This window comes from Gadus morhua, chromosome 5 (assembly GCF_902167405.1).
Source record: "Gadus morhua chromosome 5, gadMor3.0, whole genome shotgun sequence".
In the NCBI taxonomy this organism is placed as follows: domain Eukaryota; kingdom Metazoa; phylum Chordata; class Actinopteri; order Gadiformes; family Gadidae; genus Gadus; species Gadus morhua.
In genome coordinates, this window is record NC_044052.1 from 23,065,292 (window position 1) to 23,092,495 (window position 27,204).

A 27,204-nucleotide genomic window follows, 5' to 3' on the forward strand; every position below is an offset into this window, starting at 1 on the left:
ATGAAAATTTCAAGACCCAACATGAAGTATCAACTCATTGCCAAGGATATCCACAACGACGATAAATTTAGAATGCACCAAGGGAGGAGGAGGGTGAGGGGGGCTATTTTGACCTGAGACACTAGGATATTTTTGATCCTATATTCGCCAAAAATATCTATTCCACCATATGGTTGACATTGGATGACATTCCTGAGATTCTAAGCTTTCAAACGGTGTATGACATGACTATAACACTCAACTGTATGATGCCGAAAATTGACCCAGCATGTTGGGGGGAAGGGCTGGTGTAACGAAAACTTGCCCGCCGGCGGGATTTGACCGTTAGAATAAATAAATTATTTATAACTAAACCTTTTTATCTTAGTAATAGACAACACTGTTGTTAATATAGTATTATGTAGTATTATATTATCCATGATTTTTCTTTTGCCCTGTCCAAGATTCTGTGACCTTTATTTTCTTCGTAACTATGCCGCCAATTGATGGCGCTGTGAGCTAAATAATGCATTTCTGAACCATTAAAGTGATGAAAAGAAAAAAGACTGTTTGGATGAAGGAATAATCATATGGATGGATTGTGAACTGTAATAATAAAGTTCAATTTTCACTTAAAAATGAGCATATTGGACGGTGAACTGTGGGCCGTTGTCACTCACCAGTCCAACCCGACGATCGGAGTCTGCTTATTGTAAAAGTCATTTGGGATTGGGTTTCTCTTTCACAGCGCAGAAAAGAAGAGAGAGGAGAGGTAGAGAGAGAGAGAGAGAGAGAGAGAGAGAGAGAGAGAGAGAGAGAGAGAGAGAGAGAGAGAGAGAGAGAGAGAGAGAGAGAGTTAGAGAGAGAGAGAGAGAGAGAGAGAGAGAGTTAGAGAGAGAGAGAGAGAGAGAGAGAGAGAGAGAGAGAGAGAGAGAGAGAGAGAGAGAGAGAGAGAGAGAGAGAGAGAGAGAGAGAGAGAGAGAGAGAGAGAGGGGATAGGAGAAGGGGAGATGGGAGAGAGGGGAGGGAGGGGGAGAGAGAGAGAGAGAGAGAGAGAGAGAGAGAGAGAGAGAGAGAGAGATTAAATCGGTTTAAATATCAGAATAAGTGAATGATTAATCGTCCTGTGGATTAATTGTTCAAGTTTGAGATTGTACACAAAACCAGTTTCATATCAAAAGGAAAGAAAGCGAAACTTAGCACGGCTTCGGGACCACTATAGTTCTAGTTCCGGCTCTATATATAGTTCGGACCAAGACGCTCTGTCTGCTCCGTCCTGTGAGTGAGTGAGCGAGCGAGCGAGCGAGCGAGTGAGTGAGTGAGCGAGTGAGTGAGTGAGTGAGTGAGTGAGTGAGTAGATCGGGAAAGTCTCTCTCTCTCTCTCTCTCTCTCTCTCTCTCTCTCTCTCTCTCTCTCTCTCTCTCTCTCTCTCTCTCTCTCTCTCTCTCTCTCTCTCTCTCTCTCTCTCTCTCTCTCTCTCTCAGACGCACACACACACACACACACAGATATACTACACACACACACACACACACACACACACACACACACACACACACACACACACACACACACACACACACACACACACACACACACACACACACACACACACACACACACACACACACTTTTGACTTTTGCAGGAAAGTCAGCACAAAAGCATTTAGAAACCACCCCTGGACTCGGAGATGAGGTGACGTACTGTATGTCGGGTCCCACTGACCGTCCTTAGCGTCCTAACCCTAACCCTCAACCTCCCCCTAACTCTAACCCTAACCCTGACTCTAACCCTCCCACCATCCCACTTAGCTACAGCCTACCTCTCCACACATGGAAAAAGAACATTAGTATTTTTTCTCATCTGTTACAGTATCTGTTTAGTTATTTTTATTTTATGATTTACTACCCCCCTTTGTATTCTTTTTTCCCTATTCCCACCCTTCTGATTTTAGTTTTTATTATTTTCATCATCTGGTGTCCAATGGCAACGTTTAACTCAACCCAATTATAGTTTGTTTTGCATTGCATCTCTTCTGTTTTCATCTTTCTTTACCTCCTAAAACCCCCCTCCCTCTATCTTACCCCCCCTCCCTCTATCTTACCCTCCCTCCCTCTATCTTACCCCCCCTCCCTCCCTCTATCTTACCCCCCCTCCCTCCCTCTATCTTACCCCCCCTCCCTCTATCTTACCCTCCCTCCCTCTATCTTACCCCCCCCTCCCTCCCTCTATCTTACCCCCCCTCCCTCCCTCTATCTTACCCCCCCTCCCTCCCTCTATCTTACCCCCCCTCCCTCTATCTTACCCCCCTCCCTCCCGTCTGACCCTTTCTCTATTCTTTGATGAATGCACTCCCATAAAACCATGGATAACTCTTACCATACTGTCCTCTAATTATTACAAGCTATTTATCACATAGAGATTCTTGAAGAAGCAACCACAAGAGGCTCCCCTCCGATAGGGATGGCTCAAAAGGATACTCACCCGACTTAAACAGCTCTTATATACTACACACGTGGGCACACTCAACACTCACATCGTCCAACACTTCCAAACTCACCCCATCACCTCACTGTTCATCACCGGGCTGGAGGTGAAGGCGTGCTGGGCGGACAGACAGAGGAAGGAGGCGGAGCAGAGGTGGAGAGCCAAGCTTAAGACCCTCCCCCCCTTGGGCCTGAACATCAGGGAGTGGGGGCTGCACTGGGACGCTGCTGGGGGCGCTGGGGGGTCCTGGGACTCCTCCTGGGGGGTTCCCTGCATGGCGTCGGGTCGACTGTGTGTTTTAATATGTTACACGTTTTTATCCTTACTGTTGATCATTCACATCATGATCTATTGAGGCCTTCCACCTCTTTCACTCTTCCTTTTATTCTGTTGGAGGCTTCTTTTATGTGAAGGATGGTATGAATGTGTGAATGGCTTCACTATGCCTTATTTATCTTTATTTTATATACCCATTTATTTACTCAGTTTTATATATTTTGCACATTATCTGCCAGCACTTATTTGTGTGTTTTTAATACTTCCTGCATGCTTTTACCATGTTTATGTGTATTTTTATGTCTGTGCATTTTTTTAATTAAAAGGTATCCTGCATTTTTCACCCATGAGTTCTTCTGAGATCGCAGTGGGCTCCTTTTTATTCCCATATTTTGTATTTATGCGCATGATTGACTGTTTATGAGAGGATGTGTATGGATGTAAGTTTGATTGGTTCCCTGAAGGACCGAGCTTTGTGCGTACTTTGCTGTGAAATCGTTGTCTGTAGCCCTTCTCTGATCTCCGATGGAGGATACATGAAGGAGGCTGAGCAGTTCAGAGGTTATCTTTAATGGATTACCAAACAGAGCCACCCCCATCTCAGGATTAAAGACGTGTCTTCCAGGACGGTAGAAAGACGCGTAACTGATATGGATGAAAACGTACGACACCAGAAGACTCCTGTTCAGAGGAGCCGAACCGTTCAGACAGGTTTACTTCCATAGATGACGGCATTTTAACTATCTTCACATTGCTATCATCGGAATGATAATAATTAATAATATAATCATTATATTTCATAATAATATATTTATCCTCCTACACATTCACCGAGCGAAGATTATGACGGTAAAATGCACATTTCTCGCTAGAAATGTTTACATAAACACTTTAAATGGCGTAACTATACTAACCCAAATTATCATATTTTCCACCCAGAATAAAAAGTATGTCCGCCATTTTCACAGAAAAAAAATCTAAAATTATCCAATAGGAAAGATGCTCCCAGCGTCTATTAGAGCCGTAGTCGGGTTAAAACAGGAGTGAATGGGCTGCTGGAGCACCCGCTCTGAACGCCAAACATCGCCGGGATGGCGTTACATTGTAGTGAGTTGAACCCCCTCTCCGTCTGCAGAATACTCAGAAGGGCACCTTTACCGTCAGTGACAGACGCTAAGGTGCCCCTGACAACAGTTGGAATTTGAAGTGAGACTGTTGGTTATCCCATAGTGTCAGTGACAGTTTATCATCACAGAGTGTCCGAGTCTGTGACAGTCATGCGATGATGCGTTTATTTGGTTTACACACACACACACACACACACACACACACACACACACACACACACACACACACACACACACACTTCCCTGTCACTTTTCATTCACTGATTTATTTTCTTCTTCTTCTTGTCTGTACTTCATTCTCTCAATGTTTCTTATTATTCCGATGTTTGGTTCATCAACACTAGGCCTACCTTAGCTTGGCACGTGAGACCAGTTTAAAGAAGGGACATATTTGGAAGCATTGTTTTTTTGGAATAATTATGCAACAGACTAACGATGCATGCAGTGATGATATGATACACTGATTTAAAACAGCCCTTATGGAACGTGACCACATCTTTACTTTCTGTCTCCAGAGAGAGAGACCCGAGTCTCCAAGCAGTCAAGTCCAGAACAGTCTCCCAGCAGGGAGTCAGAGTCCAGTCTCACAGCAGGGAGTCAGAGTCCAGTCTCACAGCACGGAGTCAGAGTCCAGTCTCACAGCAGGGAGTCAGAGTCCAGTCTCCAGCAAGCTTTCACTAATATTATTTCATATTCAAATTGACTTTTTGTTAATTTAGCAATAAGAATGTTATTTTATCCATAGAATGTGAACTATTTTAATGTTGTTTCAGACTGGACAGTCCCTGTGTCTCTTTAATAACCTGCTCAGGGTTGTTGGCCGAATTCTGCTCTGTTGACAAGTGATTGATGAGGACGCATCGACTCTGTGGGCAGCTATGGGATTAACACATTATTACCCAGCATACATTTGGAGGCGATACGCCTGCGTCTGTATGTTTCAACGTTAACTGTTAGTGGGAAAATAAAACAACTATTCATTCAACGCAAAGTTCACCGTACAAAAATTCTTTATTTATTTAATAGTTTGGTTGCAATCTCATTCTCCACCTAAAACAGCTGCTTAATAACATCTGTGATGTATTTGTAAGTGTATTGGTTACTTTATAAACCAACGGTAGATTACATAGAGAATTATCCACCCGCAACAGCAAAAACTGCATAATAACATCAGTAAATATCAGTAACAGTACATTAGTTACTCTATAAACCAACCGTAGATTATAAAGCATTATCTCAAACGTTAACATTTATACATAATACTGTACACCAGTTGTAGGCCCATCCTGCCCGTCTTCCTCTGCTCTCATCTCCTCCACTAGAGGGCAGTCACGGCCTGTGAATGCAGAGTGACAGTAGGAGGGGTTATCTCCTCTGAGCCATAGAGTGGGAGGGGTTATCTCCTCTGAGCCATGAAGTGGGAGGGGTTATCTCCTCTGAGCCATACAGTGGGAGGGGTTATCTCCTCTGAGTCATAGCTGCTCATGTTACAATGGGGCGTCTTTATGAGATCTTATTTTGTGGTATTGTTGTCACTCATGAACGCTTCAAATTCGCATATCATTACGGCTCTGGCCAAGGCGACTCTTGACCAATAGTCTATGAATGGAGTTTGTTTATTTTTTCTAAGTCATTAGTACTGATATCAAATAAATCCCGTGGTCGTCTGAAAGAGAAAGTGACTCTTTCCTCCGCGTGGGTTCAGACGAGGCGACGCGGGCTGGATGTCGGTTTACAAGACTGAACATTTATCAATTACTGCTGAAGTCTAATGTTACAGGATGCATACACACTGTAGGTCATTGTAAAATAAATCTTGTATCTTTAAAATATGACTGTTAATCTATTACTGTGATGAAGTACTGTTAACAAATGAATGTTAATCTATTACTGTGATGAAGTACTGTTAACAAATGAATGTTAATATATCACTGAGATGGATTATTGTTAAAGTATTACCATTACTGTGATGAAGTAGGCTGCTGATAATATCTAACTTTTAACATATGACTCGTAGATTATAAAGCATTATCTCAAACGGCAACATTTATACATAATACTGTACACCAGTTGTAGGCCCATCCTACCCCGTCTTCCTCTGCTCTCACCTCCTCCACTAGAGGTCAGTCACGGCCTGTGACTGACCTTTCTCTACAATGTTTCTGATCTCTCTGTGACTGATCCTTCCTTGTCTGACCACTTTTGTGTTTTCTTTAACATATCTTTTATTCCCGACATACAGACAAAATCAAACACTGTCAAAAAACGGTATATCAATGAAGATTCTAATGTACTTTTTAAAAAGGCCATCTCCTTGCTACCACCTCTAAACCCATGTTCTGCTGATGATCTTGTAGAAAACTTTAATTTGAAAATTTTGAAAGTCATAGATGTCATTGCACCTTATAAGGTTAAAACGATTTCTGGAAAGCAAAAGGCACCCTGGAGAAAAGCTGCTTCTGTAACAGCACAGAAAAAGGAATGCAGGAAGGTTGAACGCATCTGGCGTAAAACAAAACTTCATATTCACCACGATATCTATAAAGAGAGCCTCCGTGCCTACAATTTAAACTTAAAAAATGCTAGAGAAACATTTTTCTCCAATATCATTAAAACCAACACTAATAATGCAAAAACCCTATTTGCAACTGTTGACAGACTGACCAACCCCCCAACAGAAATTCCACCTGATCTCCATTCCACGCAGATATGCAATGAGTTTGCAGCTTTTTATATTGATAAAATCGAAGGTATCAGACGCGCCATCAATATCTCCACGTCAAACAAAAATGTTGGACTACCACCCTGTTCAGGCAAAAATTACGTGGCAAGGATGGCATGCTTTAATGTTATAGACTCTCAAAATCTTGTGGAAACTGTGACACAACTAAAGCCATCCACCTGTTGCCTTGATACTATACCTAACAACCTCTTTAAGAATGTTTTCGACTGCCTAGCAGTAGACATATTGCAGATAGTTAACAACTCTCTCCAGTCAGGCAAGTTCCCAAAAGCTTTGAAAACTGCAGTTATTAAACCCCTTTTAAAAAAGCGGAGCCTAGATGCCTCTATTATTAACAACTACAGACCAATATCAAATCTACCCTTCATAAGTAAAATCATTGAGAAAGTTGTCCTCCAGCAACTAAATCACTTCCTGGCATCAACTGGTTGCTATGACACCTTCCAATCAGGATTTCGACCCCTGCACAGCACTGAGACCGCCCTTATTAAAGTTGTAAACGACATCCGTCTTAACACAGACTCTGGCAAAACCTCAATACTAATGCTACTTGACCTCAGTGCTGCATTCGACACTGTAGACCATACATTACTTCTGGAAAGGTTAGAAAACTGGGTGGGGCTTTCAGGCACTGTCTTAAATTGGTTCAGGTCCTACCTACAAAATAGGAACTACTTTGTTTCCATTGGCGACTTTGTATCAGAATCAACCAACGTGACATGTGGAGTCCCACAAGGTTCGATCTTAGGACCCTCTTTATTCAACATCTACATGCTCCCACTAGGGCAAATCATGCAAAATAACAATATTGACCATCATTGCTATGCTGATGACACGCAAATCTATGTATCGCTATCACCAAATGACTATCGGCCCATAGATCTGCTGTGCCAGTGCATTGAGCAAGTGAAGGAATGGATGTGCCGAAATTTCCTTCAACTAAATGAGGACAAAACAGAGATAATTGTATTTGGTTCTAAAACGGAAAGGCTTAAAGTAACCCAACACCTTCACTCTCTGTCCCTGAAAACCTCAATCAAAGCCAGAAATCTAGGGGTTATCATGGATTCAGATTTACATTTTGACAGTCACATCAAATCAGTTACAAAATCGGCATATTATCACCTTAAAAATGTAGCAAGACTTAGAGGGCTCATGTCCACCGAAGACTTACAAAAACTTGTACATGCCTTTATCACTAGTAAGCTTGATTACTGCAATGGTCTCCTCACAGGTCTTCCAAAACAAACTCTGAGGAAGATTCAGCTTGTTCAGAATGCTGCTGCTAGAGTTCTAACAAAGACCAAAAAATTTGATCATATTACACCAATTCTGAAATCGTTACATTGGCTTCCTGTAGGTCAGAGAATTGATTTTAAAATCATAATAATAATAAATAATAATAATAATACATTTAATTTAGAGGCGCCTTTCAAGACACCCAAGGTCACCTTACAGAGCATATAGTCATCATTCAAAACTATGTAAAACAGACTAGGAATAAAAGGAAAACAGAGGTTAAACATGAAGAATAATAATAATTAATAACACTCAAAGACGCCTAAAGTGAAGGGGGGACCACACTAACCACCACCAATATGTAGCACCCACTTGGGTGATGCACTGCAGCCAATCGGTGCCAGAACGCTCACTACACACCAGCTTGAGGTGGAGGTTAGCAACATATCATGTTGCTAACCTATAAATCCCTACATGGTTTAGGCCCAAAATATTTAACTGATATGCTTCCACTACATCAGCCTTCTAGACCACTAAGATCCTCTGAGACTAATCTGTTAATTATCCCCAGAGTAAACACAAAACATGGGAAAGCAGGATTTAGTTACTATGCAACAAATAGCTGGAATAAACTCCCAGAGGATTTAAGACTTGCCCCAACTCTGAGCACCTTTAAAACAAGACTGAAGACTTTTATGTTTGCTATAGCTTTCTGCTAAAATCTTAAATACATTGCACTTTCTAAAAAGCTTTTTTAACTTTGCCTTTATTTTCTATTTTAATACTAAAATGCCTTTTTCTATTTTAACCATTTCTTTGCATATGTTTTTCTTTTACTTATCTATTATTTTATTTTATTGTATGACAATGTTTATATGTGAAGCACTTTGAGTCTGCCTTGTGTATGAAAAGTGCTATATAAATAAAGTTGCCTTGCCTTGCCTTGCCTTGAATAAGTATTGTAAAGTGGTAAAGTACTGACTGTGGTCAAAGGTTGGGCCTCAGGAGCCGGATTCTGCCCCTCAGTGTTCCCAGAGCAGCTGTCAGAAGAACCTGGGATGTAGCAGAATGGGAGGAGGTGAGGTCATGAGCTAGATGTATCTAGATCTATAGAGCTGTATAGTCCAGTGAGATAGATGGATCTAGATCTACAGAGCTGTATAGTCCAGTGAGCTAGATGGATCTAGATCTATAGAGCTGTATAGTCCAGTGAGCTAGATGTATCTAGATCTATAGAGCTGTATGGTCCGGTGAGCTAGATGTATCCAGATCTATAGAGCTGTATAGTCCAGTGAGCTGGACGGTTCTAGATATATAGAGCTGTATAGTCCAGTGAGCTAGATGGATCTAGAACTATAGAGCTGTATAGTCCAGTGAGCTAGATGGATCTAGAACTATAGAGCTGTATAGTCCAGTGAGCTAGATGGATCTAGATCTATAGAGCTGCATAGTCCACTGAGCTAGATGTATCTAGATCTATAGAGCTGTATAGTCCAGTGAGATAGATGTATCTAGATGTTTCCAGATCTACAGAGCTGTATAGTCCAATGAGCTTGACAAGTCACCAAGGTCTCTGTATTGGTAATAGCATTAATCATAAGAGCAGAACTGCAATAAAACATATTTTACTCACCAACTGGTTTGTGACGCTAGTCTGAATCTAAGGATCAAGAGAAATGATTAGTGTTATCAGTGGTGAATATCCTCATGTTATTATACTTTCATATTCTTAATGCCACAACATCTCTGTGGACATTGGAGAAGGTTCATCATTCAGAGGTGGAGAGGTTTCTACCACCAGACCTCCAGTGTATGAAGACAACCAAACAGATTCTAGGAAGGGGACAGGAAGTAAGAGCAGGTGGAGATCAGGTGTTTGTCCTCCTGGAGAGTTTGATCCACTCACCGTTCCTCTTCTGGTACACAAAGACTCCAACAACAGCAGCAGCAACAACAACAACAGCAGCAACAGCGACACCAACGAGGATGAAAACAAGGAGGTGACTCTTGCCTTGAAGGTAAATCAAGAAAATAAAATCAGGTGTGTAATAATAGATGTTATTACAGACCCTCCCCTGTCCAACCGTCCATCATTGAACCCCATGTCTATGGTCACGTGATGCTACACAACGTCAGTGTAACTATTCCTCTAAAATGTGTTCGGGAGCTCAGGGTCACTCAGGGACTGATCTGAGCCTAGCCCTATTCATGTAACTAATTTACCCACAATCCACCACCTCCATCCCCTCCACCACCAGTCTTACCCCCGTTGGTCCTGATGAGGGCGGGGTCCAGGGGGATGGGGATGTCCTCGATGCCTTTCAGCTGGACCACACACTCGTACCTCCCCCAGTCCTCCTGTGGGACGGCCGTGAGGTCCAGGTCCACGCTGACCTGGAAGGTCCCGTCGTGGTTGGGGAGGACCTCCCCGGGGTCCACCTGCTCATGGAGCTCCTGGCCGTCTCTCCTCCAGAACACCACCACCCTGTCAGGGTAGAAGCCTGTAGCATGGCACACCACTGGGGAGGAGGGGCTCCTCTGGAGCAGAGACACCCGCGGACGCTCTGGAGAGAGAGGGGGGGGGGAGAGGGAGAGGGGGGGGGAGAGAGAGGGGGGAGAGAGAGAGAAAAATAAATATATATTTAAACTTTCATGGTTTTCAAACCTTTTTGGTACAAAAATAGGGTACCTGAAATAAATAAATAGCCTATTTTCATTCATGGGTTTCTAACCCCTCTACCGTCTCAGCTACTCTTCACTCTCTGTGCTCAGTGTAACAGTGATCATACAGCGCGGTTCGGTCCTGCACACGCCCGGACTCCCGTTACAGCAGCTATCGTCATGATCTCTATAGTAACGATGATAAACATAATCCAAGTTCACGGGTTAACAGTTCAGTAACCAACACAACACAATGAAACATGGCGGATAGCAAGAAAAAGGGCAGACAGTAAAATGTCAATTGCATAAATGATGGATTTATTCCTTCAGAGATCAACAGTGGTTTACCTATGTGCCTGCTCTGAGATCACGTTTTCTCTAATGAGGCCATGAAACCCTCACGGTCACAGGAACATTCATTTAAAAAACATCCTGACAAGGCATCCAAAGATCCGGCCTACTCCAGTCTCTGAGGGATCGCCGTTCAAGGCGTCTGTAACGGGGCGGCTGCCCGTTACTGCAGGCAATGGATAAAAACAGGACTGACACCGGGATTTACAAGTACCCTTTTATTTAACACACACAGAACATTCAAACACATTCATGACGCCACCTGCAACACACAAAAAACACACGTTATGAGGAAGCCGGTCAGGGGACACGGTACAAACAAGGACAACGTAAAAACACTCACGTTACGGTTGCGCTGGCTTCCGGGTGCCGGGGGCTGCGGGAGGACCCGACTTGAAGTCCGGAAGAACATTTGTGCGGTGTGGGGGTGACGTCAGACGGGCGAGACCAAGTGTGTGCGAGGAGAGGGGTGTGTTGGGGAACTTGGGGAATATTTAAGGTGTCAGGGAAGTAGAGGGTAAGGATAGGTTTTAGACGAATAGGTCTGGGGTAAGGTGGGTAACTAGGGGTGGGTATAGGTAAATCGGAAATGTGTAGGGGAGGGTTAATTGAATTAAGAGGGGTATGGGTCAGGCCGGGTAGGATATATTCAGGTCCAAATCATGTAGGTGGGGCAGAAGGGTCTGAGGTGAGCGGGTGACAACACCTGGCTCTTAGATCAGCCAAGGGCTTTATTAGTGCCGAGGGGAGGACCGTTGTTTTTTTGATTATTGAAAGTTATTTAGAATTATTGATTGGTTTTTTTTTTTTGTGTTTATTCATTATTCATTTTTTTTTTGCCTCCTGATGGACATTTTTGGTACCGGAATAAATTCAGGCCCACGGCCTTACTAACATCTTTCATACTGCCTCCAATCCTTCCACCGCCGCAAGGCTCATCCTGGTAACAATTGGTGTCAGAAGAAACCGGAGCGCCTCAACAGGGGGCAGTGTGGAAGATGGGACCAAAATCCAAGCCGGCCAAAGAGGGCGATGTACGTCACCAGCAGGAAGAGGAACAGGTGGATACCACCAGCACCCGGCCAACAGAGGGAGAGGGACCCTCGGGAACCGGTAGCCCAGCAGAGGGAGTAGTGTCGGAGCTGGCGAGCATGATGAAGATAATGCTACAGGCCCAAGAAGTGAGGGAAAGCAGATGGGAGAAAGTGGTACAGTCCCAGGATCAGCGCTGGAAGGTGATGAGCCACCAATTCCAGCTACTCCAGGGTGAGGTGGGAAACATCCTAAGCAGTGGGTCGTCAAGAGCCAACACGCTGACGGGAGACTCCAGAGAAACAAGGTTTAAGGATCCTAAGCTTCAACCGCTATCGAAAGAGGATGACATCGAACACTTCCTAGCCACGTTCGAGAGGGTGGCAGTGACCTGCAGGTGGCCGGAGTCCACATGGACCATACGGATTGTGCCACTGCTCACTGGGAAGGCTCGCGGTGCATTCGTCGCCATGGACATGGAGGACACGGACGACTACACCCTGGTGAAGGAGGCCATTATGAAAAAGTACAATGTAAGGCCTGAGACCTTCCGACAGAAATTCCGTACGTCAGAGATTTTGCCGGGTGAGACACCAAGAGAATTGTATGTCAGACTAAAAGAATACCTCCAGAAGTGGATCAGGCCCGAGAAGCATTCAGTGAAGGAGATCACAGAGATGTTCATCCTGGAACAGTTTATGGATATGCTGGGCGAGGATATGGCCATCTGGATCCGAGAGCATGATCCCAAGACAGCAGAGGAGGCAGCCAGGTTGGCAGAAGTGTTCCAGTCGGCTCGACTAGGCACCAGAGGCCCCAGCACAAGCCGACGGAGCTCAGCCGGAAGGAAATCTGATGGGGGTGATGAGAAGCGTGGTCAGTCTTATGGTAGGTCCACCAGTTATAATAGATGGCCAGATGGTACCAGACAGGACGGTAACTGTTTTCACTGTGGGAAACCGGGTCACACTAGACAAAACTGTCAGGAGAAGAAAACACAGGACACAAACATGTGCTATGCACCGAGACCACACACACAACATGCACCTAACAGCACAGGTCACTCAGTTCAGGTTTTGGTCAATGGAGAAGCTGTAAAAGCTCTTGTTGATACTGGCAGTTCACAAACACTGGTTCATCAGAGTCTAATCCCGTTGGAGGAGTGTAGGGTGTAACCCCCAGTTAAAGTATGCTGTGTCTATGGCGATGTTAAGAGTTATCCTACTGCTGAGATTTTTCTTACCGTGAGTGGCCAGACCTTTTTCATGTCTGTTGCTGTAGCACCCCAGCTGCCTTATAAAGTTGTCTTGGGGCATGATCTACCTATTTTATGTGATTTAATCCCCCAGGTTAAGCACTGTAATGCAGTTACTAGGGCCCAAAGGGTTAGTGAGTTGAGGGCACTTCCCTTTGCGGAGAATGAATTGGTGCTGGACGTGGAGAGTAGAGGGGAGCGGAAGCGTTTGTCAAGGCAGGAGAAACGCAGACAGAAAATTACAGTTGAAGCTGGTCAAGAGAAGCAAGAGTGGACACAACCAAGCAGGGCATTGGAGATGGACATACCCACAAACATTGTGGAGTTGCAGAGACAGGATAAGACACGGGAGCTATGGTTTCAGAAAGCCACAGGGGGTGTCAAAGGGACACAGAGCACAAGTAGCGGTACGCAGGATGCAAGGTACATTTTGAAGAATGATATCCTGTATCAAGTAAAAGGGGAGTGTGAGAACTTGGTGGTGCCCGGCCCGATAAGAGAGAAGGTGATGACCCTGGCCCATTCTATCCCATGGTCTGGACATCTAGGGAAAGACAAAACACTTGCCAGAATAGGGAGCCGGTTTAGCTGGCCGAATATGTACACAGATGTATCCAGTTTCGTCCGTGCATGTCCAGAGTGTCAGCTTACCTCAGGTAGGGCAGTCCCACGTGCACACCTACATTCTCTGCCGATCATTGACACACCTTTTTCACGCATTGGGATGGATATAGTTGGCCCACTAGAGAGAAGTAAAGGGGGGTACCGTTACATCTTAGTGTTGTGTGACTATGCCACTAGATACCCAGAAGCATTTCCTCTCAAGAACATCAAGGCAAGACAGGTGGCCAATTGCCTCGTGCAGCTATTTTCACGGGTGGGAGTGCCAAGAGAGGTACTGACTGATCAGGGCACTAATTTTCTGTCCACACTTCTGAGGCAAGTTTACAGTCTGTTAGGCATTAAAGGCATCAAGACCACGCCTTATCATCCCCGGACAGACGGGTTAGTGGAACGGTTTAACCGTACCCTCAAAACCATGCTCCGCCGCTTTGTCTCGCAGACCGGAAAGGATTGGGACGAGTGGCTGCCGTACCTCCTGTTTGCATACAGGGATGTGCCACAGGCCTCCACAGGCTTCTCTCCCTTTGAGCTTCTTTATGGTCGGCAAGTGAGGGGTCCTTGGGACCTGTTGAAGGAGCTCTGGGAGGGGCCCAAAGAAGAGAATCAGAATGTGGCACTGTATGTCATCCAGATGAGGAACCGGCTGGAAGAGATGTCTGCACTGGCGCATCAGAACATGGAGCTGGCGCAGAAAAAAACAGAAAACCTGGTATGATGGAAAAGCCAGGGAAAGGACCTTTGTGCCGGGCCAAAAGGTGCTGCTCCTACTGCCCACAGATGACAACAAACTCCTGGCTAAGTGGCATGGCCCCTATGAGATCACCAGGAGGACGGGAGAGGTCACCTATGAGGTCCACATGCCAGAGCGGGGTAAGAAGAAACAAACTTTTCATGTCAACCTCTTGAAAGAATTCCATTCCAGAGGCCAAGTGGAGACGCTGTTTGTCCGGGCGGTGACTGAGGAAGAGGAGCCAGAGGAGCAGTTTTTCCCGGTCAAGACCATCTCACAGAGGGTGGACATTTCCCATCTGGAGGAAGACCAGCAGGATCAAGTAAAGGAGCTTTTGGACCCCAACTTGTTCCAGGAGAAACCTGGGCGTATGACGGCCGTGGAGCACGACATCATCCTGCAACCAGACGCGTCCCCTCAGCGGAGGAGCTACCGGGTGCCAGAAAGGTTGGTGGGCGCCTTGCGGGAAGAGCTTGATGTCATGCTATCGCTGGGAGTCGTAGAGCCTTCCTCCAGTGACTGGTGCAGCCCAGTGGTGCTGGTGCCGAAGCGAGATGGCACCATCAGATTCTGTATAGACTTCCGGCAAGTCAATACCCTCAGCAAGGTGGACCCCTACCCAATGCCCCGAATTGACGATCTGCTGGAACGCCTAGGGAAGGCGAAGTACATTTCTACGATCGATCTTTTCCGGGGCTATTGGCAAGTGCCACTGAGGGAGGGAGCAAAGGAGGTCACGGCTTTCCGGACCCCATTTGGCCTCTACCATTTTCGGGTGATGCCGTTTGGCCTGCAGGGGGCGCCAGCCAGTTTCCAGAGGCTCATGGACACCATACTGGCAGGAGTCCATGAGTTTGCTGCAGCGTCCCTGGATGATGTGGTGATTTACAGCAACACCTGGCAGGATCATCTGGACCACCTCAAGCAGGTCTTTGGACGGATTCGGGAAGCAGGGCTGACCATAAATCCGAAGAAGTGTGCCCTGGGGCAGAAAGAAGTCAGCTACCTGGGCTACGTGATCGGTGAGGGTGTGATCCGACCACAAGTGGAGAAAGTGGACGCCATGCGCAACTGCACACCTCCGACCACCAAAAAGAAGGTGAGATCTTTTTTAGGCTTAGCGGGATGGTATCGGAGGTTTATTCCTAATTTTTCCGAGAGGGCTTCTCCCCTTTCTGATCTCACCAGGGCGGCGGCACCAAACAGAGTGGTCTGGACGGAGCAGTGCGAATCAGCCTTCCAGGACCTGAAGGGGGCAGTCTGCGGCGACTCTGTCCTGCTGAGCCCAGACTTCGATAGGCCGTTCATTGTCCAGACAGACGCCTCTGGGGTGGGGCTCGGTGCAGTCCTGCTTCAGGAGGTGGACGGGTTCCGGAGGCCTGTCGCATACATCAGCCGGAAGCTGGTCCCGAGGGAGAGGCGGTACTCGGCTGTGGAGCTGGAGTGCCTGGCGATTAAGTGGGCCCTCGACTCCCTGAGGTATTACCTCTTGGGGAGACCTTTTCATCTGGAGACCGACCACAGAGCACTTCAGTGGCTGGAGAGGATGCGTGACACGAACTCCCGGGTCACCAGGTGGTACCTGTCTCTCCAGCCATACAGGTTCACCGTGACCTACCGGCCTGGGGCTACAAACAGAGTGGCGGATTTCCTTTCCCGCATCCCGGAAGCGGGGGGGGAAGGAGTGAGCATGGAGCCCGGCTTGGAAGGGCCTTTTCCTTCCCTGGGACGACAGGAGTCGTCTGTACGGGAGGGGGGTAATGTAACGGGGCGGCTGCCCGTTACTGCAGGCAATGGATAAAAACAGGACTGACACCGGGATTTACAAGTACCCTTTTATTTAACACACACAGAACATTCAAACACATTCATGACGCCACCTGCAACACACAAAAAACACACGTTATGAGGAAGCCGGTCAGGGGACACGGTACAAACAAGGACAACGTAAAAACACTCACGTTACGGTTGCGCTGGCTTCCGGGTGGCGGGGGCTGCGGGAGGACCCGACGTGAAGTCCGGAAGAACATTTGTGCGGTGTGGGGGTGACGTCAGACGGGCGAGACCAAGTGTGTGCGAGGAGAGGGATGTGTTGGGGTACTTGGGGAATATTTAAGGTGTCAGGGAAGTAGAGGGTAAGGATAGGTTTTAGACGAATAGGTCTGGGGTAAGGTGGGTAACTAGGGGTGGGTATAGGTAAATCGGAAATGTGTAGGGGAGGGTTAATTGAATTAAGAGGGGTATGGGTCAGGCCGGGTAGGATATATTCAGGTCCAAATCATGTAGGTGGGGCAGAAGGGTCTGAGGTGAGCGGGTGACAACACCTGGCTCTTAGATCAGCCAAGGGCTTTATTAGTGCCGAGGGGAGGACCGTTGTTTTTTTGATTATTGAAAGTTATTTAGAATTATTGATTGGGGTTTTTTTTTTGTGTTTATTCATTATTCATTTTTTTTTTGCCTCCTGATGGACATTTTTGGTACCGGAATAAATTCAGGCCCACGGCCTTACTAACATCTTTCATACTGCCTCCAATCCTTCCACCGCCGCAAGGCTCATCCTGGTAACAGCGTCCTACAATCAACATCCTGTTCGCCCGGAACGCCAATCAAAGTGAAAGCGGGATGTTGGCGTCTTACAATATAGCTTTATTAATGGCTAAGTCTGGTGAAGTGTTTAGCGATTGGTCTGATAGTTAACTGTTATTCACTTGATTATTCAGGTGATGTGAATGTTGTTCACGTTAAGTGCACATGATTTTTGTCCATGATAAAATGACGCGTCTTGTAGCCGACATTTAATGTTCCTTTTGATTTAAAAAAAACTACATTACAGCCAATGCTGATGTTGACGTGTTTCTTTCTTATCCAACCAGCCTCCTATTGCTTATAGCAGTGGGCGAAATCTGCTTAATGATAAAAATAAAAATAAATCATTTTTTATTCCAGCAGTATAGGCCGAGTGTGAGTGGGGTTGGTAATGGATACAGCCGACCCACGGGGAGGGGGGGGGGGGTTCACTACTGCTGTAGTGTATCAGTTAATCCACCAGACATGAGTCGGTCACACCCACCAGGTCATGTGACTCTACCTGTTCTCTGCAGAGTGCTCTTCCCATAGGCCAGCAGCTTCTTCAGCAAATCAACACACTCCTTGGTGAGGTAGTTCTTCTTGCGTTGATTACCAGCTCTATTCTGATCCAATCTCAGTTTGGAGGGGACAGCCTGACGTACTGCAGCGACCCAGGTCAGGGTCTTCAGGTCAAACGCTAGGAAGTCCTCTCCATCGTAGGCATACTGTTCATGACCATAAGTAGTATCATCCTCATCATCCCACTCACAGCCAGACATCCTCTGATACACGTGGGCACCTGAGAGAGAGAGAGAGAGAGAGAGAGAGAGAGAGAGAGAGAGAGAGAGAGAGAGAGAGAGAGAGAGAGAGAGAGAGAGAGAGAGAGAGAGAGAGAGAGAGAGAGAGAGAGAGAGAGAGAGAGAGAGAGATTAACTGTCTGTTTGTAGGTTAACTGTCTGTCTGTCTGTCGGTTAACTGTCTGTCTGTCTGTAGGTTAACTGTCTGTCTGTAGGTTAACTGTCTGTCTGTAGGTTAACTGTCTGTCTGTCTGAAGGTTAACTGTCTGTCTATAGGTTAACTGTCTGTCTGTCTGAAGGTTAACTGTCTGTCAGTCTGTTGGTTAACTGTCTGTCTGTCGGTAGGTTAACTGTCTGTCTGTCGGTAGGTTAACTGTCTGTCTGTCTGTAGGTCAACTGTATGTCTGTCTGTAGGTCAACTGTCTGTCTGTCTGTAGGTTAACTGTCTGTCTGTCTGGGTGCTGCTCTAGAGGTATTATGGGATGCCCTCTGTGGTCAGTACTGTGGCCTCTGGACATGTGGGTGTGTTGGTAGTCATGGAAACGTGCGTGTGTGTGTGTGTGTGGTCCTGCGTGCATGTGTGTGCTCCTGCGTGTGTGTGTGTGCTCCTGCGTGTGTGTGCTCCTGTGTGTGTGTGTGCTCCTGCGTGTGTGTGCTCCTGTGTGTGTGTGTGTGTGCTCCTGCGTGTGTGTGCTCCTGTGTGTGTGTGTGTGTGTGTGTGTGTGTGTGTGTGTGTGTGTGTGTGTGTGTGTGTGTGTGTGTGTGTGTGTGTGTATGTATGTGTGTGTGTGTGTGTGTGTGTGTGTGCATATATAATGTATGAACATACCTCCCGTCTGGTTGAAGCGCTTCTTAACAATCTCTATGTTGACCTTGAAGACCTGCCGGTCACCCTGATATATTCTAGTCTCCGTGTCCCAGTAGTTTGGGCGGTCTCTGGTGAGCTGGTCCATCCAGGCCTGTTTGGGTACGGCTCTCTCACTGACGCTGTCATAGTGAACAAACTGAACCTCATCCACCATCCCAACAGACACAAACTCTGGGAAGGATGAGAGGCCAGACGACCCCGTGTCGAAATACCTCAGAGAGTGAATCACTGTGGACAGACAGACAGACAGACAGACAGACAGACAGGTTAAGGCTGTACATCACTTGAGACAGACAGACAGACAGACCCCCCCCCAGCGTGTGGCTCCACCCCCTCCTCCCCCCCCAGCATGTGCCCCCCCCCAGCATGTAGCTCCGCCCCCTCCCCCCCCCAGCGTGTGACTCCGCCCACCCCCCCCAGTATGTGGGTCCGCCCCCTCACCCCCAGCATGTGGCCCCGCCCCCTCCCCCCCAGCATGTGCCCCCCCCCCCCCCCCCAGCATGTGGCCCCGCCCCCTCCCCCCCAGTATGCGGCTCCGCCCCCTGTCTACCGAACATTTATGGAGGATTTCTTTCAACTGTATTGACATCTCTCCAGGTTACAGTGAAACGCTTTGTCTAAGCTTCATTTGAATCCTCCACTCAACTAGGAATGGGTTAACCTAGCTATCTGTGTTGTATAGGGGGAATGGGTTAACCTAGCTATCTGTGTTGTAAAGGGGAATGGGTTAACCTAGCTATCTGTGTTGTATATAGGGAATGGGTTAACCTAGCTATCTGTGTTATATACAGGGAATGTGTTAACCTAGCTATCTGTGTTGTATACAGGGAATGGGTTAACCTAGCTATCTGTGTTGTATAGGGGAATGGGTTAACCTAGCTATCTGTGTTGTATAGGGGGAATGGGTTAACCTAGCTATCTGTGTTGTATAGGGGGAATGGGTTAACCTAGCTATCTGTGTTGTATAGGGGGAATGGGTTAACCTAGCTATCTGTGTTGTATACAGGGAATGGGTTAACCTAGCTATCTGTGTTGTATAGGGGGAATGGGTTAACCTAGCTATCTGTGTTGTATAGGGGGAATGGGTTAACCTAGCTATCTGTGTTGTATAAGGGGAATGGGTTAACCTAGCTGTCTGTGTTGATAGCTAGGTTGATATGATGAATTGATAAAGAATTAAAGTGAGTAGGGTCGAACAGTATGAAAGTGGTTCTGATAAACCAACACATCTGTTGACTTTAAGAACAGATTCAGAAACCAAACATCGTCATCCGGTTTAGTCTCAGACTAACTTTCGTTTTCTCAGCTCGGACACAAAATGAAACGCAGTCGAAACAAAACGCAAACTGGTTTCTGAAAATTCGTTTTAAAGATCGGAACAAGTGAATGATTAATCATCCTGTGGATTAGTTGTTTGAGTTTGAGATTGTACACAAACGCAGTTTCATATCAACAGTAAAGACAGCGAAACTAAGCACTGCTTCGGGACCACAATAGTTCTAGTTCCGGTTCTATATATAGTTCGGACCGAGACGCTCTGAAGGGTCCTACCTGCAGACCCCCCGGAGAGGAGCCCCAGCAGCAGCAGCAGTCCCAACGCCCCCATGCTGAGTGTGGAGGATGGTCGTCTGGTCTCCTGAAGGTCTGAACCGGCGGGACTCGAGGGGAGGGAGGAGGGAGACCCGCTCGACCAATGGGAATTAATAATGGCGGTCGCGTCATTATTTACCAGGTGGACAACAACAACAGTTGAAGTAGAAATAAGTGTAGCAACCGAACGGGCAGGAGAGCCTCAAGAGAGGCCGAGTAGACGTCAGTGTTCAACAGATTAAACACAAACACAAACACAGACGCGCGCGCACACACACACACACACACACACACACACACACACACACACACACACACACACACACACACACACACACACACACACACACACACACACACACACACACACACACACACACACACACACACCAGAGATGGGGGGACTCGAGTCAAAGACTTGACTCGAGTCCGACTCGAGTCGCCAGTTTTGCGACTTGTGACTTGCTTGACCAACACTAACGAAAGACTTGACTTGACTTTGACTTGCCCCTTCCTGACTTGTGACTTGACTTGACTTGAGTCATGTGACTTGCCAAGTCATTGCAGTCTTGTTAAATATTTTAAATAATAATAATAAAAAAAATATTAGATGAACATTGTTTTATTGTGCGCGAGTGCTCCTGGGCCCCGTTTCCCGATAACGATGGATCTTCGCTCGTACGATCATTCTCCCGATGGATCTTGCGATCCATCGTCAATTTCTTTGGAGCGTTTCCCGAAACTCCTCTTAACGTGAACGCGCATCCGCTGCACTCACGACGTCGTAGGATTGTAACTGTCTACTGACACGGTGCTGAAATGGGCTCCGTAGGAGGGGGAGACGCAGGAATGTCGCAGGAAAATTGTGTTAAAAAGGGTTAAAATATATCCCCATCAAGGACAACAGCAGAGTAGCCTACAAAAAAAATAGACTGCAATTATATGAATGCTAAAGACATTAAAACACAATTGATTAGGCTTAAACCGACATATATCAGTCCTAATCCTGAATGCACTGTGCGTTTCACGGCATTTCCCCCCCTGAAATAATTCCTCTTCACACCTGTGAATAACCCGGGAGACGTCCATGATGAGGAATACAACGAAGCCCACCGTCTGGCCCGGTGCATCGTTGAGCGCACGATCGGGAGGTGGAAGTTGCGCTTTAGATGCCTTCACAAGTCAGTTTTCGCCGGCCAAGTCATGCGCCGTGATATGTGTGACGGCTATGTTGCACAACATTGCAGCTAAGGCTGGGGTGGCATTGCTTGAACCGGAGGACGTTGAGGACGATGACGATGAGGAAGATCGGTGTGAGGACGGCCTCCCTCATAACTACGCGGCTGGTTTTCATGCGCGTCGAATAGTGATTGAGACTTTTTTTTAACCCCCTCCACCCTCCCTCATGTCACTAAACATTCCCGTCAACTTGACCAATCCCCACAATATCCCAGCCTTTTGCCTGCTTCTTTGCTTGTTTTTTATATTTCTTTTTATTTCTTTTAATTTCTTTAATTTCGTTATTTTTTTTAATTTGTTTAATTTTTTTTTTTTTTTACATTATTTTATGCTACGTTTTATGAGTAGCCTATGTAAGTCTGCACAAATCCCCCCACTTTCTCTCACACATTTTGAGTGCCCTGCCTGCGCAAACATTTTCTGGACTGTCCCGTTTTATTTTGGCTATTTTAACATCTTTATTAATAAATTAATTAATAATCTTTATTAATTACCAAACTAAGAACATAAAGGCGCAATGCGTTTTAATAAAACGCATCCAATATACGGAATGTCCGATGGTGACGCCACTGAGGCTATAGCTGACGATGCTCTTAGCGTCCTACGAGTACCTACGAGCACCCCTGGAGTACTCGTTAGCTACGAGCGTTTTCAAGACGTTCGTGACCAACGATGCTTTCGGGAAACGCGGTGAAAACTCTACGATGCCCTTTCGACGCACTTCACGATCCACTTAGGCTAACGACGCTTTCGGGAAACGGGGCCCTGACCTGCAACCTGGCAACCCGCCCTCTTCCACGCAACGTGACATTCCCTTACTCTGCCTGGCCCGCCCAGAGACGTTGGCCCGCCAATGAGACTCGACCGTGCGAGCGCCACATGTGTGTGTGTGAATACACACACTGTAACGCAAGTGTTTCTTGTCGGTTCTTTGACGTGTCTTGTATTTCCACAACGAGACTGTCGTGGGGGTTATCTGAGCCATGGTTGAGAAGGAATTGGGGGAAAGGAACTTTGGTTTGACTCGCTGAAGTACATGAACTGCGACATGCCGCCGGTTGCCGCGAGGCACCATCGCCCGGCAGCGGGCAGCCGGCAGCATGCAGCGCACGGTTCAGTCGACTTCAGGTTGATGTGAAAGTGGAAGAACCAGAGACGTCGCAGAACCCGACAAAGTCGTTTGTGATTCATAATATCGTCTGGAGGCGCACACAATATGTTATATGATATAGATATCTATGTATTATATGATATTATTTAGATATAGAGCTCCAGGACTGTAACGCAAGTGTTGTACACTTCCTTGTTATTTGGATAACCGTTCTGCTGTTGGTGTTATGCGCCATCACACCAAGACCCCATCGGTCACAACTCAGTGCAAAAGTTTTGACAAATTTAATTTTTTGCAGGTGTAATGGCCATTTGTAATGGCTCACAACTCTCAGTTGTTCTGATGAACATGTTCTGATGTTCACCCCTCTCTCTCTCACTCACTCACTCACACACACACACACACACACACACACACACACACACACACACACACACACACACACACACACACACACACACACACACACACACACACACACACACACACACACACACACACACACACATAAAAAGCTGTTGGAGATTCATTCATGTTGAGCTGATTCATTACGTAACTTATCTTCTTACATTTAAAAAAAATGACTGAAAAACAGGTTTGATGAAATACAGACATTTGAAAAAAAAAAAATTGATAATGACTTGACTTGACTTGACTTGATGATGAGACTTGACTTGACTTGCTTGACTAAAGCTGTGCTTGGACTTGACTTGCTTGATCCTCCTTACTGACGACTTGGACTTACTTGAGACTTGAGGGCTAAGACTTGCGACTGACTTGAGACTTGCATGTATGGGACTTACTCCCATCTCTGACACACACACACACACAAAATAAGAATATAAAATATATACATAGTATACTGTTTATAATATACATGTAAATATAGAGTATGTCGGTGGACATAGGCTGACTGATGTGTTCTAAGTATTCGGATGCAGCTGTCACGTTAAAATTGTACCGGGGGCGAAAATTGTACCGGCCTACGTCATCAGTTGTTTACATCTTGACAACCTGTCTAGCAACAGACGACGCGATCGTCTGTTGCCGGGCAGGTTGCAAAAAACATTCGGCTCATGTTTCCAAAAGACGAAATAACATCAAGTTCAAGTTCAGGTGTTTTTATTTGTCACATACAATAAATTGAAGTGAAATGTTAAAGGGGGTCCATGCTCCACACTGTGCAAAAATAAATACAAATATAAAATAAAATAAATTAGTTAATTTATTTAGATAAAATAAAAAATGTAAATAAAATCAAATTTAAAAATAAGGTGTTGAATTAAAAATTTGAATTCAAGTGTCTCACTGCCTGTGGATAAAAACTTCTCTTAGGTCTCTCAGTCCTTGAGTTAAGGCTTCGTAGGCGTCTACCCGACGGCAGCAGGGTGAAGAGGCTGGCATTGGGGTGTGTGTCATCCCTCCTGATGTTTTTTGCCCTCGACTCCACCCTCTTGTGGTAGATGTCCTTCACGTTGGGTAGGGACGCTCTGATAGTCCGCTCAGCTGAGCGCACCACCCTCTGTAGGTTGGCCTGGTCTTGAGCGGTACAGCTTCCGTACCAGACGGAGAAGCATCCTGTGAGGACGCTCTCCACGGCTGAGGAGTAGAAGGTCTTCAGGATGGAAGGGGAGACCTTGAATTTCCTCAGCCTCCGGAGGAAGTACAGTCGCTGCCTAGATGACTTTGTCACATGTTGTGTGTGGAGGGTCCAGGTTAGGTCTTCATGGATGTGCACACCCAGGCACTTAAAACTAGGAACCCTCTCCACAGGCTCCCCGTTGATGATGAGGGGGGTGAACCCGCTGTCCTGCTTCCGCCGGAAGTCCACCACCATTTCCTTTGTCTTTTTTATATTTAGGGACAAATTGTTGGACTGACGCCACAGTGCCAGGTCTGCCACTTGGTTCTGGTAGGGCTGCTCGTTGTTATCAGAGATAAGACCCAGCACCACAGTGTCGTCTGCAAACTTAATGATGGAGGTTGAACTTCCGGAGGCCGTGCAGTCATAAGTGTAGATGTTGTACAGCAGCGGGCTCAGAACACAGCCCTGGGGGGAACCGATGTTGAGGGTCAGCGGCCCAGAGGTTACACCACCCTCCACTTTCACCACCTGGGGGCGGTCAGTAAGGAAGCTGAGCACCCAGTTGCACATTTGGGTGTTGATCCCCAGCGACCTCATCTTGTCGATCAGGCGGAGGGGGACTATGGTATTGAAAGCTGAACTGTAATCAATGAACAGCATCCTCACATAGTTCCCCCCCCCACCATCCAGATGAGTAAGAGTGGTGTTTAGCAGGTTGGAGATGGCATCGTCTCTGCTTCGGTTTGCTTTGTAAGCAAACTGGAGGGGGTCGAACGAGTTTGGCAGGGAGGTGCAGATGTAATTTTTCACCAGCCTTTCGAAACATTTCATCACTGCAGAGGTCAGGGCCACTGGACGGTAATCGTTCAAACATGATGGTTTACTATTTTTGGGCACCGTACAATGATAGACTTTTTAAAGCAAGATGGGACGACAGCTTGGGCCAGGGATGTATTAAAGATCATGGTGTACACTGGAGCTAGTTGGTCAGCACAGGATTTACGGACCCTTTCAGGGATCTGGTCAGGCCCGGCAGCCTTTTTCCCATTTACCCCTTTGAACACCCTCCTCACATCACTCTCACTTACTATGAAGGGGGGTTTGGTGTTATTCCCAAACATGTCGGCCATGACTACCATTGAGTTATGATCTTCACTCTCCATCTCATACCGTGCAAAGAAAGTGTTGAGTTCATCAGCAAGGGAGGGGTCAGAGCTACACACCGAGCCGGCCTTGTTCTTAAAGTCTGTCATTATTCGCAGGCCCTTCCACACACTAGCGGGGCCACCAGCGGTGAAGTCGGCTTCCACTTTGTCCTTATATCGGCACTTTGCAGCTTTTACGACTTTCCTTAGGCCATAAGCAGCCACTTTGTAGTCCAACATGTCCCCTGTAGCAATCCCAACATTATAGGCAGCAGTACGCGCTGAAAGTGCTGCCCTGACAGTTCCATCTACCCATGGCTTCTGATTTGGGAAAACTTTTATTTTGACTGATGGTATAATGTCATTTACCAGAAGGTGTATGTAGTTCCCGACTACTTCCGCAAACTCACTGACGTTGTCGGAGGACTCCCGGAACATTTCCCAGTCAGCGTTGTCAAGCGTGTCTTGCAGCAAGCCTTCTGATTGGTCATTCCAGCGTTTTACTTCTTTAGTCACCACAGCTACGTTAAAGATCCCATGCCATTCTATTTTATGATGCTTTAATATAGGTATTAGTGGGCCACAAACACAGTATTCAAAGACGTCCCCGAAATTCAGCCGTGGTGCAGAGTTACAGTCACTCCGAAACAGTCGCACATTGAGCTTCCCTCAAACGCGCTGTTTCGGTGGGCGTGTCAAGGCAGGTCAAGGAGGGGGGTGGGGGTGTGGCCCTGAGCAGCTTGTAGCCACTACCATGCGCTCTGTATACGGTGGGCGTGTCAAGGCAGGTCAAGGAGGGGGGTGGGGGTGTGGCCCTGAGCAGCTTGTAGCCACTGACAGTACCATGCGCTCTGTTTACGGTGGATGTATCGCAATGGCTCGTAAAAACCCATATTATCCATAGATATCAATATCATATAATATATAATATATATTATCACCTGGCCCTGAGCAGCTTGTAGCCACGGTACCATGCGCTCTGTTTACGGTGGATGTATCGTAATGGCTCTTAGAAACCCATATTATACATAGATATCTATATCATATAATATATAATATATATTATCACGGCCAAAAGCTGTGTGAGCCTCCAGACGATAGGTTATTATGAATCTCAAACGACCGCGTCTACTTCAGATTGATGTGGAAGTGGAAGAACCACAGACGTCGGAGAACCCGACGAAGTCCTTTGCGATTCATTATATCGTCTGGACGCGCACACAGCTTTTGGCCGTGATAATATGTATTATTTGATATAGATATCTATGTATTAAATGATATTATTTAGATATAGAGCAGAGCTCCAGGACTGTAACGCAAGTGTTGTACACTTCCTTGTTATTTGGATAACCGTTCTGCTGTTGGTGTGATGGCGCATAACACGTCGGACTCTCGTCTCTGGTATTTCTACAACTAGACTCGTAGTGGGGGTTATCTCAGCCATGGTTGAGAATGAATTGGGGGAAAGGAACTTTGGCTTTGACTCCCTGAAGTAGGCTACATGAACCACGACATGGAGGAGAAAAGGATTGTTGGCCGCGAATGTATCCCGCTTGAGCCCTGCTTCCCGCCGCCTCGGCAGTGGTCAGCGCTAATCACCGCATCCTGAAGCCGAGGCGATGGTCCATCGGCAGCGAGGCTCCGGCGGGAGACGAACGCGGGCAACAATCCCTTTCTCCTCCATGTCGTGGTTCATGACTTCAGGGAGTCAAAGCCAAAGTTCCTTTCCCCCAATTCATTCTCAACCATGGCTGAGATAACCCCCACTACGGGTCTAGTTGTAGAAATACCATAGA

The 27,204-nt window shown here is 46.5% G+C and overlaps 2 protein-coding genes across 7 annotated transcripts in view; both read right to left on the reverse strand.

The window, feature by feature from the left end:
- The window catches only part of LOC115544457 (uncharacterized), a 993,561-nt gene that overhangs the window by 473,390 nt on the left and 492,967 nt on the right, over positions 1 to 27,204 (reverse strand). The gene's annotated exons all lie outside the window — the stretch shown is intronic.
- LOC115544472 (class I histocompatibility antigen, F10 alpha chain) lies at positions 2,502 to 20,594 on the reverse strand. 6 transcript variants are annotated; one of them, XR_003976866.1, is made up of 8 exons: positions 20,290 to 20,594; positions 18,700 to 18,966; positions 17,594 to 17,872; positions 10,117 to 10,416; positions 9,759 to 9,863; positions 9,486 to 9,512; positions 8,835 to 8,905; positions 4,858 to 5,206 (listed from the first exon to the last, which is right to left on the reverse strand). XR_003976866.1 is itself a non-coding variant. In XM_030357455.1 (7 exons), exons 1-7 carry the CDS (start codon positions 20,342 to 20,344, stop codon positions 2,537 to 2,539), a joined length of 1,278 nt encoding a protein of 425 aa, XP_030213315.1. In that variant the 5' UTR covers positions 20,345 to 20,594; the 3' UTR covers positions 2,502 to 2,536. The 6 variants fall into 6 exon arrangements, 4 of the variants coding, with proteins under 4 accessions (XP_030213315.1, XP_030213316.1, XP_030213318.1 ...); XR_003976867.1 differs by lacking the exon at positions 4,858 to 5,206 and adding an exon at positions 5,988 to 6,004; XM_030357455.1 differs by lacking the exons at positions 4,858 to 5,206; positions 9,486 to 9,512 and adding an exon at positions 2,502 to 2,737.